General features: G+C 35.3%; 1 protein-coding gene across 1 annotated transcript in view; it reads right to left on the bottom strand.

Moving 5' to 3' along the window:
- The window catches only part of NRK (Nik related kinase), a 136,832-nt gene that overhangs the window by 40,654 nt on the left and 77,606 nt on the right, over positions 1-18,572 (bottom strand). The window contains exons 9-15 of the mRNA XM_063601537.1: positions 16,806-16,860; positions 12,135-12,213; positions 10,889-11,064; positions 9,189-9,252; positions 7,610-8,765; positions 4,737-4,844; positions 1,687-1,754 (exon numbers count right to left, since the gene is read on the bottom strand). Coding sequence (XP_063457607.1) covers positions 1,687-1,754; positions 4,737-4,844; positions 7,610-8,765; positions 9,189-9,252; positions 10,889-11,064; positions 12,135-12,213; positions 16,806-16,860 — 1,706 coding nt within the window. The remainder of the gene's footprint in view (positions 1-1,686; positions 1,755-4,736; positions 4,845-7,609; positions 8,766-9,188; positions 9,253-10,888; positions 11,065-12,134; positions 12,214-16,805; positions 16,861-18,572) is intronic.

The raw sequence follows: 18,572 nt of genomic DNA, 5'->3' as shown, positions 1-18,572 counted from the left end.
AAATATATGGGTACATATCAAACTGAAAAAGAAGTATAACTTGAGTAATAATTTCCAGTTTCCATTTTCCCCCAAACTTGCTATTTTGTCTAGAATAGAGTAACGATTTCCAAAATAAGAAAAATATGTTTTCATAGAGTATATGTTTCCTTTATATATATATTAATTTCTAAAAATTTCTGTAAGCTTTTAAAGCTAACATTCAGACAATATTTTACCTGAGTAACACAGCAATAAACATAACCTTATAGTGTATGTGAGTATTTTAACATAATAAACAAGTTACTGTTATGTCATATATTCTATTGTTATTATCCAGATTTTAAATGCTTGAAATTAATGTTTTTAACGTCCCATTCCGGATTTAGATAGCTACACTGACAGAAAAATAGAGCACTTTCGTTCTTACTATTCAAATTTAAAGAATATTTAGAGAGTTTCTTTGGACTAATGCTACTAAATTTTACAGTTATTTTGGTATTTCTATATGGGAAGGACTTTGGTTATTGATTTAGGCCTGGAATAGACAAACTTTTTTCCATGGCCCCAAATTTCCGGAAAGATTTGAGTTTCATTTAAGTTAACTTTTTAAATTTAACTATATTTAAAGGCAACATATTTGTTATTCATAAATTCAAAATCCTTTTGTAAAGTGAACAGTTACTCTGAGTTTAACACCAAGTATGGATTTTATATATTGGATTTTATTAAAGTCATGTTCCATGATACCAAAACCAACTACTCAAAACTAAACTGGTTTCTTTCCTTTGAGGTCAGATCGACCATGACAATCCATTCATTGAGTGCAGAGAAAAAAAGTTCGCAGTCTTGCTTTACAATTTTTCAAGATTTCTGCACTCCAGTTAAATCTGAAGACATAATTGTATGGGGTTTTTAAAGTAATCAAGCAAGAAAATATATACTACATAACATTAACTGTATGCCATCTGGCCATACTGTCCAATATCTTGAATATAGTGAGTGTTCAATAAATATTTACTGACTAAGTGAATCAATATAGGCTAAGTTCTCTCTATTGTGAGTTGGGGCTGGAGGGGGTGTGACTTTCTTAAAAAATCTACCTTAAAATTTAGTTTTCAAATATAACAGAATGCACACAATATCTGACATATGGAACGTGATCTTTGAAAATTATTGAAGATCACCAATATTACAAAGATTAAAAAATACAGTGACTGGTATGAATATTATATATGATATTTTATTTATATAATATTGAGTTTTAGATTTGATTTTGACTATAGGACATTTTTAGGCTTACCCATTCTGTGGCATTAGCTTCTGAAGTTAAAGACAATTGGTGTGTGTGTTTTATCATGCAGCACATGTGTGAAAATTCACTTGAAATTTCATGTCTTTTTATCATCGACCACTAATTGAATACTGTCAAAGTATTTGTTATTATTGTTTCTTTTTAAAATTGTGAACCGTGCCATCTATTTAGCAAACTAAATATCACAGAGACTGCAGTATGACCAAATATGAAAGATATAGGTAATGGATCATTGCAGTTAAGGTTTTCAATGTGGGCCAATAAAGTCAATGGTGATGATGTTGTCACGGATATTTTAGTTGACTTCACAAAGTGTATTATCAATGAAATAATTTTTAATTTTCCATTTGATAATTATGAATAATTTTAATATAGAAATCAAAGACACATACCTTGAAGAGAACTTGACATGATGTGCATGATCCTGGTTGTTAGGCACAGAAGGAGATCTCTCTCGAACCTTAAAGACACAATGCAATACTTCAGTAGAATTCTTGATCATAAATTGTACTGAGCTATTAATTTGTGGGAAAATGCCTGTCTTCATATATATTTTCCTAAAATCTAACTTATAAAATATGATTTTAATAAACAGATTCTATTTCATAATGACTTACAACATTAGACTTGCTTAACCATAATTTCTGATGGTATATTTGATCTTTAGTATAGGAACAGATTCTGGAGCTCATATAATCAAAATCTTAATTTATTGTTGAGGAATCTGTAGCCTAAAGAGGGAAAATGACTTTTCTAATAATTTTATGTCAAGTGAAAGGAACGTCTAAAATCAGAATGCAGGTCTCCCAACTTCTAATTTAATGTTCTTTCCATGTTATCACATTGCTTTTTATATCAAGTTTAAACTTCTTACTCAGAATTTAAGTTCTAATTCTTACACACTCATCCTTTTAAGCTAACCCTAGATTTTCAAAAGTTGTCACACACACATACATACATTTCATTAAAATCTCTCTAGTCAACAGTGTCCCATCTTTAAGAAAGTAAGAAAGTATGTTTTTCTGCTTTACAATTTGACTGTACTATCATAATTAGTGTTCCAAGTACTGTTTCAACTCTAAATAGATTAATTTGCATTTTACTAATCATACAATCATTGAATATAGCCAAATACTCAAGAAAGGGTGCATATAATAAGCCAGCTTCCACCAATGGGGGAATTTTACTTTCTGCCAACATTGGTAGACAGGGCCAGGGAATGTTGCCTTGCCTCACTAAGACTTGTATCAACAGGTTTCTACTCAAAGAAGTTTTAGCTGCCCAAAACATAGGTCATTCTGACATGCAATAAGGCAGTCATACTAGATTCTTTAAAAAGGAAATTTAAGAGTGTTACTTTTTTAATCTAGCATATGCATGCTGATAAACTCATTCTTTACTTTCTAGAAACTAGAGTAGCCTTAGTACACTATTTTTTCTTTATGAAGTGGCTTATCAAGGCTCTCTCTACACTCCGAGAGACAAGTAGGTGAGGGTAAGTATCTGCCTATTTTTTTCCACTTTCATTTCATATAATTGGTATCATATGACCCAGTCGGGGACTTTTGGCTTATGAAGCTGATCTTAGGAAGTTTATTGTCACTACTGGAGGCAAAAATTACTCAAAATAGGTAACGGCCAAAAATAAAAAATATAATTCCTAATATAAATTGGCTGTATTTAATTTCAAAACTGGGGAGAAGAAAATGATTAGTAAGAATAGCATATACTAAGGTAATGATGTATTTGAAATCAGACACACCTCATTACATTTCCTGCTTAAAGTGTCAGGCTTAAGGTAATAATTATTACCTGTGAGTTTGATTAAAGTCATTTAATAAGGCAAAGAAAAAGACATATTGCCTCTTCTAATTATATAATAAAGTCTGGCTTATGTTCCTTCTGCCAGTGGTTAGTATTTATAAAACCATACTCTTTGTTATTAACTTCAGAGGACTGTTCGTATTAGGGGAATTGTACTTAAAAATGAGAGTTGTCCATAAAAGACTTCATAGTAGACTCCTGTGTAACATCTTGTGCTGATTAGGAGCAACAATGAGGCTCCTGACGCACCATCAATAAGGCAAGAGTTTGAGTTCTTCACACACTCACCTAATCTACTTGATTGTTCAAAACAATCTACAAAAAGATTGTTTTAGATGGCTGGCTATTAGGAATACTGGCTATGATGATGATGCTATCTTTTCTAGACAAGAAAACTTACAACTCCGGCCTCACCAATATATGTTCTAAATAGGATACTATTAATATAGTCATGAAAACAGAAGTCAAAATGGACACTAGGACTAACTTAATTATTCTTATAATTGTAAAACAAAACAAAACAAAACAAAACATAGATTAAATGTCCCAGACCCTGTCACAAACTGCATTCCAGACCAGAGCTAATCAAGGAAAAATATCTGTGTGTTTGTGTTACAAAACGAAACTGCCAGAATTTTTCATGTACAATATTTTTGCTTAAAGAAAGACTGACAAACTATGATTATTTAAACTCTGGGTATTTGGTAGACATTTTATTTTTAATGAATAAAGTAAACCTGTCAATTTAAGGGGAAAAAATGATGCTACAATTTAGCAATGATAAAATTTGAGCTTGCAAAGGAAAATTAGAATTTTCAAACATATCTCCCACCAAGCACTTGACAACTTAACAACACTCAGTAACTTTTATGATGAACTTGATGGTAACATTAACAAATGCTGTTTTTTTGATATTGTATAATGAAACATGTAAATGTCTGGGAAGATCTATATACAAAGTGAACCAGTATTTTCCAACTGATCAATGCATGAAGTTAAAAATCATGCATAAGCAAAACATCTATTCATAGCATAAGATAGATCAATGAGTTTTATTATTAACTGAATATACAACATTTCATTGATATGGTTTTAGATTCCACTTCTCTAGTTTTGGTACATTATTCAATAATTTACTCAATTATCTAAGCAATCTATGAAAATTGACTCTTTCCCACTACCTATATGTGAGAAGCCAGCTTTTATTCGTATACTTCAACCAAAACAACACATGGCAACAGATTGAATGCAGAAGCAGATGTGAGAATCTAGCTGTTTTTCATTAAGCAAGATAGATTTAAGAGACTTACAAAAAAGTAAAACAATGTCAATCTCTCTAAAAGTTTGTTTTGGGAAAATACAGTTTTTTCATTAAAAATGTGTTTCTTATGTTAACATGTAATAGTTTCATTCCTTTTAAATGAATTAATATTTTAAATGTTTTTCAGTTTTAACTTTTAATAAATTAAATATCAAATGATACAACCCATGTAAAAAATGAAAGCTTTTTGAGGTCCTCAATGTTTAAGAGTATAAAGGGACACTGAGACCAAAAAGTTTAAGAACCACTGTTCTGGGTTCTTACTAATGTCACAACAACTCATATTGAAAAATTTACCTCAATTTTTTTAGGATTTGAAATGTATGGCTTCAATGGCTCTATCTGGACTTCAGCCTGAATCGAATGAAATACTTCATCATTGTCTGATGATTCATCTTCTTTGTCCTTTGAAACAAAAAGGAAAGTAATTGTTTTAATTGTTGTTAAAATGCAAGTGATAGGAACAACTTCATCATCTTAATGCTGAGTTGTTTATATGTATTATATAATATATAATTTAAAATAATACACAATTTAAAAGAATAATATCCAAATATTAAAAATGATTTAAACCAGTAGTTTCTAATAGTGTTTGGTTCTGGATCCCTTTCAGAATCTGAGAAATGCTATAGACTGTCCACAGAAAATTGCATATAGACATACCTATTACATATATTTTCTGGTGGATTGCTGACCTCCTGAAGTTCATCTACAGGGTCCAGGTTAAGAATCTCTGGCCTAAAACTTGATTGACTGATAACACCAAACTAACTGTCACATTTACCAAGCTATTATAACCAAAGTTTGGTCTTCCTGAGCAATGGAAGATCTGTAATACAGTGGTGCAAATATTTCTCCCTAATTGAGATCTAGGACTTTAGGAAACTGTTTTCCCCTTTAATCCAATCAATATTATCTCTTCAACTGAAAGATTAATAAAAATGCATTTTTTGTTTCCTGCTGGTGACTTAAAGCACCCACCTATGTCTCTCAACTCTAATAAAATTTCAGGTATCATGAAGATCTGTGACTTTGACTATATTATCAATAATTTTCTTTTCCTTTATATTTTCTTCAACGACCACATATAAAGATATAAATGCTTGTACAATATCCTAGAGTCATGAGATTGGTAACTATTATTTATTGACTTTTAAAAATTTTAGAATGGCTTTCCACATATATGTTTAAAACAATAAATGACAATAAGTGTGTGTCATGCTGGTATCACTGAATCTTTCAGAGATCAATAAAAGTCTTATTCATAAATGCAAAACCCATTAGATCTAATTGATTACTAGGGTTCATCGAGAATAATCATTAGCATTTTAGATGAGCTAGTTTTTGCCAAATGTCACCATTCTAGACTTAAACCTCCCTTTTCTCCATCTAGTTTCTTGCTCTTTATAGTTCCCTTTTTCTCTGAGAACTAGACATCCATTTTCCCTTTTGGGCCTTGCTTCTCTTGCTGCTCCTACCTTTTCTCATGTTAAACATGTCAACAAATTAGCATTTGTTTAATTGGCTCAATGTGCACAAACTCAAAGAATTCCTTATCTAGATACTCAGATAAAATTCATTTGTAATTATTACAATGATTATTATTGGGTAAATAGATGTGGATAAAAGGGTATAAGTTAGGATCATCACAATGATTCCTTTTACACAAATGGATGTGGGGAGTATTAGAAAACAACTGCTCCCCTAACCTTATCTAACCTCATTAATTTGTTATCAAGCCCATAATTCTTCATTATCACTTTAGAATCCACCAGATTAAATTCAATAACTCCAGTAAAATTATATTCACTTTTTATTAAAGGATTTTTGAAACAATTACGTTTTAGTGACTGTTCTTAGATAAAATGGAGTTTAACACACTGTATTCCACATTTCAAAAGGGTACAGATGAAACCACCCTTATTAACTTATAAAATTAATCACAGAAGAAGAGAGGGGAAGAAACAAAAATATACCAAGCTTGCAGCACGTTTAGCATTAATCCTTAGGTCAGCTTGCTCTCTGACCTCCTTCCTCAATAGATGTTTGTCGCCTATTTTCCTAGAATCACGTAGACCTTGTTGCAACATCATCATTCCCCTTAACTGCTCTGTAGATAACAACTTGAACATTATGAAATGTTGTTTTTCCTTTGAGATATTTCTTCAGGTCTTGCATACCAGTGAAACTATTGTTAATCAACTGGTCTGAAGGACCCCACTGACGCCAACTGGTCTGAAGGACCCCACAAGAGGCTGACTCATCAAAAAATGCAGTTTCCACATCCTGATGATTTCAAGGACCATCAACCTTACCCTGACCAATCAACAACTCCAATTATCCAGCACCTCACCCTCTACAATCCCCTTAAAAACCCCATCCCAGAACTCCTCCAGGAGATGGATTTGAGGGTCTCCTCCCCACCTCCTCACTCCATGCCCTGCTGATCATTAAACTCTTCTGCTGCATTCTTGATGCATGTGTAATTGGTCTGTTACTATGCAGTGGGCATACGAACCTGTTGGTCTTCTAACACAGAGAATAATTTGTAAATTGTTTCACGTTCTGTGAGGCCACATAATTGATTAATTATGTAAAACGGGCAGCAAATTAGTGAAACAAGTCATAAATATGGTAACCATATACAAAATATTTTGGAAACTGCTTTGCCTTCTCATTTTAACCTTGATTTAAACATCCTGTAGTACAAAAATGAGTGTAATTCACTCAAATAGTATAGTTTGGCATTCTATTGGAAGAAAGAATAAACTAACTTAAAGGTTAGAGTAACAAAAGCAAATTTTGTTTTGTGCTTATTTTTGATGAGTTATCTTTGAAATTTTAAGCTATGAAAGTAATTTTTAAAGATCCAAAATAGTAATTTTTAATGTGCATTCGTTGACACTTTATTGGTTAAAGAATAATAGACAGAAAACTAATAATTAAAGCTATATTTCAGTAGAGATACTGAAAAATATTTTTCTCATATTTAGTTACAATTATCTAGAAATTTCATGAAAATTTATTTGAAGTACAAATTATTTAGTATATCTTCTGTAGAACACAAGGAATATTTATTTCATTTGGTTTTACTGAGAAAAAACATCCGCATGAGCTATCACATTTTCTCTTCATTTTTGACTCAGAGTAAAAATATCAAAAATTCTTACTTTATCAACTTGTCTCAATTCTTCCTCATGCTGATTAAAGATATCTTCCCATCTGCGTTGGTGCCTTTGCCTGCGGGCTTCTAAATCCGAGAGTTCAAGCTTTTCAGGTCTCCATGATGACTTTGCCCTGAACCTCTTTGGTGATAGTCTTTTTGCCAGTGCTTGCCTCAGAGTAGAAACTTTTGATTTTTTCTCCCGTGACTGTTCTGGTTGTGAGTAAAACCTATTTGATGACAGATTTTCCATCAGGGTTTGCAACGGACCAAGTGGCTTTGAGTTATTTGAGTTTGGTGCCCGAAGCAAGTCTCTTGATAGTCCCTCTATCAGTGCTTGAACTGAGCCAATTGCCTGTGGGGGTTCTAGTGTCCAAGCCTGTGCCTGAGGTGATCCTTCAGTTTGCCCCTCTACTGGAATGAGCACCTGAGTATCCAAATGTAGTGGCAACAGAACATGGTGATCTTGTGATAGCAGGGGCAGAAATACCTGGGCATTTACTCGTAATGACTCAGGTTCCTCTGCCTCAGTCTCTGCCTGCGCAGGCTCGGCAGCCTGTTCCTGTACCTCTGGCTGTTCAGGTGCCTGGTTCTGCTCCAGCTCTTGTTCAGGCACCTGGTTGTGCCTCTGCTGTTGTTCAGGGGCCTGGCCCTGCCTTTGTTGTTCGGGTACCTGATCTTGACCCTGAAATTCCTCTGGTACCTGGTCCAGATCTTGTGGTTCTGATGTCTGGGTCTGGGCCTGCTGCTTTTTGGATACCTGGGACTGTACCTGCAGAAGCCTAGGTGCCCTAACCTGTGCCTGTAGTGGCATGAGCACCCTGGCTGCCCTCCGTAGTCGTGGAGGTGCCTTAATCTGCATTTGTAGAGGTTTAGAGGCCTTAGCCTTCACCTGAGCCTGTAGTGGCATGAACACCCGAGCTGCCCCTTGTAGTCGTTGAGGTGCCTGAGCCTGCCCCTTTAGAGGCTTAGGTGCACTGTCCAGAGCCTGCAGTGGCATGAATACCCTGGCTGCTCCCTGTAGCTGCTGAAGTGCCTGGACCTGTGGCTCTTCTCGATCAGGTAGCCACCTTGGCTGAGAGGGTTCCCCATGCAGGACTCTAAGTGGTCTGCATCTGCTGCTGGTTGGCAATCTCAGAAGCTCGTGAGTGCAAGAGGGTCCTCTAAAATAAACACACAAATGATTGGCATACAATTAGAATTTTTAGTGGAATGGAGCCATTCAGGGGCATTGTTTTTACTTTAAAAGATGGACATTTTCTGCAATGAAGATACCTTCAGTAAACCTTTCTGAAATCATTCCCTTGATGTCTGAAATATTCTTCAGGTAACATTTGTATTACTAATGTATTCAATTATTAATGAAATATGATATCTACTTGATCTTCACTTGCCAGATATTAAGGAGTCTTTGGGTAGTAATAAAGAATTCTCACATTTTCACTCAATATCTCTTAAAAACAGAGATTTCTTATTTGTTGTATCAGAAAGAATTAAGTCTTTCTGAACCAAAGGCAACAGTATGGAATCAACGGCCTTATGTGAATTGCTATCATCAAATTATATATGCAATTTGTGGAACGCACCTGAATCTTCTCATGGTGTACTGTTCCTTAATAGCTTCTTCTCTTTCAAAGATCAAAGGTATTCCTTTTTTTACGAAAGAGAAAAACATAATGCATAAACAGTCAGCAGATAAGCATGTTATCCACTTAATCACCTTGTTCCCTCTGCTTCTTAGGATGTGGAGTGAATTACAAGGGCAAGAAGGTAGCCCTTCAAAAGTACTTGGTTTGTGATGTAGACCATATTCTAGTTTCTAGGCCCACTTTTGCAGCACAATATAGCTATTGCATGCAGATTAATTTCTCTGAACAGAGAAAATTTAGCAACTTGATTTCTGCAATTCTAAAGAGGAAGAAGAGAGAATGGGACAAAGGGAGAATGAGACAAGAGAAACTCTAAATAGTGGTGAGCATGGCTTACAGCTGTGGGCTCTAGATGTAAGGACTTTGTGGCTTGAGGTTGATATTTGGTCTTTTCAATGAGAAGGCAAATTCTTAATTCTGTGTTTTACACTAAACACATTGAAAACATTCAGCTTCTTTCCTATCATCAGCTGTACTGTGACTACTGAAATATAGAAGATTACAAACAAGAGTTTTATTTTGAATTTCCTATATTAAAATGTTCAGGGCAACTATATTTATATCTTTAGTGTAACTTCCATATAAATGGAACTTTTCCTACAGGTAACATTTTGGAAATTTTGCAATTCTGGAAATTAGCAAATTACCAAATAGATGTGTGGTTTTCCTGAACCCATTTGAAACTGGCTGGCCTCTGTAAAGTTGGCTGAATAACTTCATTACCATAGGTAAATAAATTCTTGCTGCTCCTTGCCTCAAAACATGATACATGTATAGATAAAACAAGCCCCACTACAATCAATCCCACAGCTGATCTGAGGATGCCTGCTTTTTCAAGTTTTCCCTTTTACATTCCATTGTTACTCTCAACTCTGCCTATGGTCCGCAAAATCAAATGTGGAATATGTAACATAATATATAAAGTTAGGACTTCCCAGGGGCTTCTTCTGGACTTGGTGAAAATCCATCCTGGCACTTTTATTTTTATTTTTTTGAGGCAGCGTCTTGTTCTGTCACCCGGGCTGGAGTGCAGTGGCACGATCTTGGCTCACTGCAAATCCTGCCATTTTTAATAGAAGTTCACTTTTATTAATAGACAGAAGTTTATGTTTATTTGTATAAATCGGTTCCTTTAATTATATTTTATATTTGGAGTTTAGTACATAAAACAAGCTTTGTATGGTGCACAAATACTACTTCAAAATTAGCAGTGAATAAATGGTTAATTACAAATCCATTTATCTCTTGTAGAGCCAAAATACCAGCTGAAAAAAAAGCAAGATATACATTTTGTTACCTTTTATCTTTTATTTATTTTATTTAGTTAGTTACTTAAAATTGGCATATCACAAAACTTTATTGGATGCTTTCAAGGTCTTCGTAAATATGAACATTTTCCAGGTGTAACTGGCAAGAATTAGTAACTATACACACACACACACACACACACACACACACACACGCAAGAGAAAATTAAATAAGAGCACATGGCATATTATTGGCAAAACTAAATATCAAAGGCCTCAGAAGTTTTATTTTCAATCTAAGTCTTAAACAAATATTACTTTTTCCTGGAAACAATACATGAATAAACTCTGAATATTCGTTTCAGTAAAATAAAACTTAACAGATTCTACCTTTTTTCTGTCTTTTTTTAATGATTCCAGTAAGATGCCTTGTTAATGACTCAACAACATGTCGTTCATTTTTTATATCCCGAACAAATGGGTGTTGAAGCATGTTTGCAGAAGTAGGACGAAACAGGAAATTTTTTATCGTACACTTTTCCATGAAATTGTGGAACTTACGGGACCTAAAAAATGAGTCAAAGAGAGGAAAAAAAAGTGTTCTCAGTCCTGTCAGACCTCTTCCCACCACCACCCACATGCCTCTCTGAAAATCATATTTGGAGAGAGTTGCCTTTAGGTATTATTGTCTTCTCAATTGCCAAATATCCTGCAGTTTGGCAACATACGTTATAAAGTGAGGCCATTTAGACCTCAGAAAAAGAAGCAAGAGTCAATAGCATATTCCATCTAAATTACAGTAGAAGTTTCAATGAGTTAACTGTATGTACCTGGTAAAAACTCAAGTGCAGATATGATGATTAAATGGTTAATGTGATATATGTAGTCTGCAAGACTAGATTGATCGGCCCACAGCAGTCATACTCTGTATTTTTCATTTGACTACATCCAGTTTTAACTACAGAGGACTGAATATAATGATCCAAAAATAGGATGTTAAAAGCACCAGGACTAACTAATCTTGTAAAATGACCCATGGAAACAGATGTGGCCATAAAAACTGAATCCATGGAAAGGGTTAAATTGAATTCCAATGCAGAATGTTAACAATCAAATCACAGTCACCACTTCTACCAGGGAAAGCAATAAAAACTAATAATAAGCAAGAGTTTCAGGTACAAGATCAACAAGCTTCAGAGAGAAGGATTCCCAAGTTTAGCTGGCATGTAAGTGCCCTGGGAGAACAAGTCTTCTGCTCTAGGTCTGTGTGTGTTTGGTTTAATGTACTAATCAACAGGGCTGCATATAACTGACTGCCTATACAAGCAACACAAGAAACTTCACAAATAGTTGCCATCAGTTCATCCCATTACTGGGGAAACAACTGAACATGCCCATTAATGGCAGTACAGTAATATCATCAGAAAATACTATAGAGGATATTACTTATTTATAGTTGGCTAGCTACCTCTTAATGAAAACTGGTCATTTAGACCTCCCAGTTAAGATATTAGACTTTAGGAAATATTGTCCAACCAGGATGGTGCAGCAGGACTGACCAAATGAATTAAAACTTCTTTGCTAACATAAAAATGTCAAGTCAATGTAATTAGGAGATTAAGACATTCATCTTTACCATCCGCTGGATTTGACTGTGGGAGCAGATTCCCGCAAAATAACGAAGAGAGCTTCCAAGGGTTGAAGGTTACACAGAGCTGCAAAGGGAAATAGATAAATTTAGAAAGAATGAGAAGGGTAACTAAAGAACACACTCCTTATTCCAGAGGGGATTCTCAGTGATCTTTCACATATTATGTTGAGTAGACACTAAGGGACAAATAGATACAAAAGAATGTATTTCAAAAGAAAAAGAAAAGCTCGTTTTAACGCAATGTTGCAATATATAAGATTCTCAAGTTTCACTATCACCAAGTAGGATAAATTAATAATAAACTAGACAAAATATTTGAAATGTATAGTTGATAATTTATATCTAGAAAAGTTAACTGAAAGTGAAACAAGCACACTTCTATGTTTTTGTATTGCAGGTATTTAGTTATAAAATTGGAATATGTAATTACAGACTGAAAAATTCAACCAGACTACTAGCTTAGTACAATAATATTTAAAGAACAATGATTTAGTAGTTTAGAAAGCTTAGAAGAATCTGTTTTGGAAGCTGAGAGTTCTAGAAAAAAAAATAGGTATAGTGCAACTGTTAAGAATACACCCCCTAGAGTAAGATCATCTGGGTTCAAACCTAGCTCTACCTTTGTGACTGGGCAAATTACCTAGCCTATTTGTATCTTGGTTTCTTCATCTGAAAAACAGGAAATGCAGCAGGAGGAATCCCTTCAAAGAATTGTTGTGAGGATTAATTAGAAACTTACAAGTAAAAGTGTATTTACCTCATAAATATATATACCTATTATGTATGCACAAAAATTTTTTAAATAATTTTTAAAATCCCCCCAAAAGTATCTGACATGTAGTAGATGCTAAATAAATATCAGCTATTGATATTATAACAAAGATGTTAACTCTATGGCACTTTGAGACTGTGCCAAATTACTGGACATTCATTCTCTCTTTCATATACACAGGCATAAAAATAAAAACCTATTCCAATATGTGCTATATAAATTAATTACCTCATTGGTTTGGGAATTTTGGTTTTTTCTATAAGTGTTTAAATATGTCTCACTTATTTCCTCTTGTGTTTTGATTAAAGAAAGTTGGCAGTGCAAAAAATCCCCAATGGAGAACCACAGTGTCAATTTCATCTAACATTACAAGTGTGTCATTCTTGTAAGGATAATTTGATATTAATGACTCTTGATAGAGCCATCCTTTCTCTCCCAAAATGCATCCTCAGAAATACCTAAAGTGACAAACTGGCCTTTCATAGTAGTAGACAAAAACTCCACAGAGTGATTTTATTAGGGCTATACAAAGGCAATTGTTTAAAGGCCAAGCTTTGTTTTCAATTACATGGGTATAAATTAATAGAAGATGCATTTTTATAACTGAAGCCAGAATTAGCTCCAAGTACAAAGTATCAGGATCATATTTAACCCTTTTTATTCTTTTACTATGTCCAATCAGTCTCCAGTTTCTGTCCTTTAAACTTATTGTAAGGGAGTTGGTACAATATTAAGCAGTTGTCATTTATTAACATCTGGGCAACAGTTAGTCCACTGACAACATCTTCAGGGGTCAAGAGCTAGGACACAGACTAGGTAAGTTTTCTTTAACGGAAAGGAAAAGTTCACAAAGGAATGGAGCATAGGGTGGGTACAAGAGCTATGTCAACAGTAGCTGTTTATGGTTTCCTATATAGTCTAATTTCAGGAATGTCAGTAACTGCCCCCTCCAACCTATATCTCATAACACTACCTAAATGTTCATCATTAGAGGCTCATTCCTTTGAAACAGCAAGCCTCCCTTAAAAATCACATTATCTCTTGAAGGGTTGGACACATATTAAACTGGGCTTAGTCTGAATTAGGTTAAATAATGTGATTTATTCTTAACACATGTTGAGATCTGAGGGAATCTTCTGAATATTGAAGGAATAGGCCTCTTGATGGGACAGGGGTAGATTTGAGCCACAATGCACTCAGGTAAAGACAGACATGGGGTATGAGAGAGTGACACTACAAGGGATAGAAGTAGGACTATAAAGAAGCATCATTGAGAATATTTAAAATGATCTACAATATCAAGGAGAATGCAAAAATAGGGGAAAATATGGTCCAGGTTAAGGCAAGTTGACTAGTGTACAGCTTTGCAAAGAAAGGGGTGTCAGGGTTAACTGTTGATCCTATCCCGCTTCTCCTCCAGGCACAGATTATCTTTTCTATAAAAGATAGAGACTAAAAACCACATCTATTCAAAATTAACCTATGATACTCTGATGTTTGGATGATTACTATAAATGTTCTGGCCTTGGTATAAAGGTCCCCATATTGTTTGAATTCCTACCCAGAAACTAGGGACTGAAGGGGTTCCTGGTTTACAAGTGTCCAGTTCTCTCTTTCTAGAGCCACTACAACAGTGGTCCCCAAACTTTTTGGCACCAGGGACTAGTTTCGTGGAAGACAATTTTTCCATGGACCTAGGGGTAGGGGGTTGGTTTGGGGATGAAACTGTTCCATCTCAGAACAGTAGGCATGAGTTGGATTCTCATAAGAAATATACCACCTAGATCCCTTGCATGCTTAGTTCACAATAGGGTTCCCACTCCTAGAAGAATCTAATGCCGTTGCTGATCTGACAGGAGTCAGAGCTCAGGTGGTAATGCTTGCTCACTTGCTCGCCGCTCACCTCCTGCTGTGTGGCCCAGGGTTTGGGAACCTATGCCCCATGGCATCCTATCAGGGAGAAGTTATTCTTTCTCTCTCTTTACTTCTCTGGAAAAGACTCACCAAAGGAAGACCAAAGGAAGAGAATTTTGTTATCTGGAACTCAGAGGATATTATCAGATAATTGCCACTTTGGAAGGCCATCCCTTATGAGATAATAATTATCATAACCTGGAAGATTTCTGCAGTTAAACTGATGACAATTATTTCCATACAAAATTAATATTCCAGGCAACAAAGGACACCGGTAAAAGAGAAATGTTTTAGTAGGGAGGCTATTTAGGGCTGCTCTTGACCAAAGTTGTATTACTCCAATTACTGATCCAGGCAGGCCAGCCCTATTTTCTCCCTTTGTGAGTTCCAAATCTCCTGGCCTTCACTTATCTTTTGTAAGAAGCTTGCCATTTGTGTAATCTGTGCAAAACTCCTTCTCTGCACTCCTGTGAGTTTGCTCACCAATACTTTTTCCCGTAACTTAATATTTTGGAATGAAAAAAAAAAGTGAAACAAACAAAGGTGACCCAGGAAGTACAAACTGCAAAACATAGAACGTTGGTTTCCCGGAAAGGCATGGTGAGGAGCATTCAGAAACAATGGAAAAAAGATACTACTCAATGCAGGCATGTATCCTAACCAAATCCATGCATCAATATTAATATGAAATATTAGTTGCTGCTGCTCAATTTAACATAATCTAAGTATGTTTCCAAAACAGAAATAATCAGGAGATGATGAGGAATAGTCCACATCCCCTCAGTATAATTTCAATTTTATATATGTGTCGTATGTAATCTTCTTATTGTTTAACATTTTCCATTATTAATTTTTTATTCACCCAACTTAGCTACTTTGCTGATTTGGGGGCATTATAATACAGGCAAGAAGCAACATGATCTCCACAGGTGTCCTAGCTTTATCCCAGCCCCTCTTTAATATTCCAAGGGATACCAGGAATTTTCAACAATTATGTTACCATTATTTCTATTTCTTGAAATTCCTCTCATTGGCCTTGAAACAAAATGCTAAGATAGTTCAAGCTCATAAAACTTGATGGGTGGACATTTTGCAGATAGAGCATACAAGAACATGGGAACCTATAGGATCTGCTTTGGAGAGGGGAAAGCAAAGCAACCCTCCCCATACCTCAGAAGGCATTACTTTACACTTCTCATCCAACAATACCAAAGATGCATTGTCATTTATACTTTTGGATTTTAGGTACTAAGGACAGCAAATATGCCATGCTCTGGAGTCACACATTAGATGGTTATCAATCACTTATACCCAGTTTACATTCAATTTTTACTTTCCTATCAGAAAGCAGTGCCTTGAGAGAACAGGATGCTAACAGGTCATTTAAATGATGGGGAGGTAGAGAAAAGAAGATGAAATGGGCACTGAGGCAGCTGAAAGGAGTAAAGAGGGCACAAAGGTAAGTTGAATTGACTCCAGAAGAAAAAAAAAACAGGCTTACTTCTTGACATTAGCTCAATTTCAATGAAATGCTGGAGAATTTTCTCAACTATCACAGCCTGAGGCAGTAGCACTGTGTGACTGTAAATGTTCTGGAATCTAAATATTCCACCAGGAAATATAGACTGGAATGCCAACCAGAATCCTTATTCTGGTTGCTCAGGACTGTCAGGACCAAATACTACTGAGACTAAATGGAAACAACACTCAGTCAATGTAAAATAAGATATTATAAGAAAGAAAAGTACAAGCTGATTTATATACCCACATCTAGCTATTCTGAAGAAAGCATTTGGTAATCACTGAAAAGGCCACCATTCGTAGTTTGGCACATAGTATGACACCTGTGTGGCCAGTGAAAGCTGAGTGGTACAAGTGGCAATCTCATCTTCTTCGACAGAGAGAGATTTGTATGATTTGTACAGTACGTTTCCCTAATCTTTAACAAATATCAAACATTTTTTACTCACGAGGGGCTCCTTCAGCCATTTCAATGGCAGTAATTCCCACAGACCACACATCACTCTGCAAAGACAAAGATGACAAAAAAGTCACTTAAAAATAGGAAATTGGTAGTATTTAGAAACTCAAAACAATGTTTAGCTGGGGGTGTGGATGTCAATGCCAGAGCTCTTTTATGGGTTTCCCATAATGAAGCTTTATTATAGAGTGACATTATAGGAAGACATAATCTGAGCTACTGACCAGCCAGTACCTCACTACGCAACAGGTTGATAGGGAATGGAGTTAAGCGCAAGGAAAGTTCATCTTGGATGCATTGATATTATTGTTTTACCTGAAATACCAAAAGAAACTTGCCATAAAGACATTTTATTACATAGACCCACCAGTTGTATCATCTTGGACAAATGTTTTAACTCCCTGTGCCTTAATTCCACTCTAAGTAAAATGGTGATAACAATAGCATACACTTACATAGGACTGATATGTGTGTGTGTGTGTGTGTGTGTGTACTTCAGCAGTTCCTGGAATATACTAAACTAAGGCTAGAAAAAGACTCTAGAAAATTCTCTTCACTACCAACTGTTTAGTACTTTTTTTCTTCAGAGTGTGGAAAGGGCACAGGGCTAGAGATACAACGGCTGGCTAAATGACTCCTAAACAGGTTTACTGAATTCTCTTTTTTTTTCTTCCTTGAGACAGAGTCTCACTCTGTCGCCCAGGCTGGAGTGCGATGGTGTAATCTCGGCTCACTGCAACCTCTGCCTCCTGGGTTCAAGCGATTCTCTTGCCTCAGCCTCCCGAGTAGCTAGGATTATAGGTGCCTGCCACCACGCCTGGCTAATTTTTTGTATTTTTAGTAGAGACAGCATTTCGCCATGTTGGCCAGGTTGGTCTCGAACTCCTGACCTCAGGTGATCTGCGGCCTCGGAGGTTAACTGGATTTTTAGAACCCTAGTTTATAGATTTCTTAGCTTGAGTTGTGATAGTCTATGCTTAAGACTTCTTTCAGTTACATGGTGCTAAAAACTAAAAATAAATAACGAATACAGGTGAAAGTCCTTGGAAGACTGCAAAAAGTATACAATTATAAAGCATTATTTATAAAAAGCCACTTGAAGAACATGCTTCCATAGTCTTCGTAGCTCCTAACAGCACCGAACATAATAGACTGTCAGTAAATAATTATTTTGCAGATCATGTAAAGGGCACTTAAGGAAAGGGAAAAGAGATGAATCTTAATCAACTTCAAGTATTGAGTCCTAGGTTCCACTCAGGGAGACCACAATTAATTGTTTGGACTTATGTGGAGAGTGAGTGAGGTTTTTCCAGTCTATAGCAAATGCAGAGTTTTCTTTCCACATCAACCTTTTGAAATGTGTACATGGATATATGTATATTGTTCAAATTGCAGTTTCAGTGGAAATTTTAATAAATAGCATGAATTGTTACTTAATTTGTCTATTACACTGATTTTCTGTGGTTTTGGAAGTGAAACATGCCAAGGATTTTCTCCATTACCCTGAGTAATCAAATTATTTTTTGTCTTTTCTGGAGCTAAGTTACTGTGGGGGTTAATAATTGGCTTTACATTTATTCATTTTTAAGTTTACAATGCCCTTTGCTCCTGGAAGTTAAATTTTTATATACATATAAATCCACATTATATAATATTTTTACCAATAGGTTGCAAGCAACATAAACCACACATTCTGCCTCAAATGCAGGTAACTCTCAGTGGTATATACTTTGTCCACATTCTTAGAAAATATTAT

Source organism: Pan paniscus, chromosome X (assembly GCF_029289425.2).
Source record: "Pan paniscus chromosome X, NHGRI_mPanPan1-v2.0_pri, whole genome shotgun sequence".
Lineage (NCBI taxonomy): Eukaryota > Metazoa > Chordata > Mammalia > Primates > Hominidae > Pan > Pan paniscus.
Note: the sequence above shows the minus strand (reverse complement) of the source record. Positions and strands in the feature narration are given on the sequence as shown.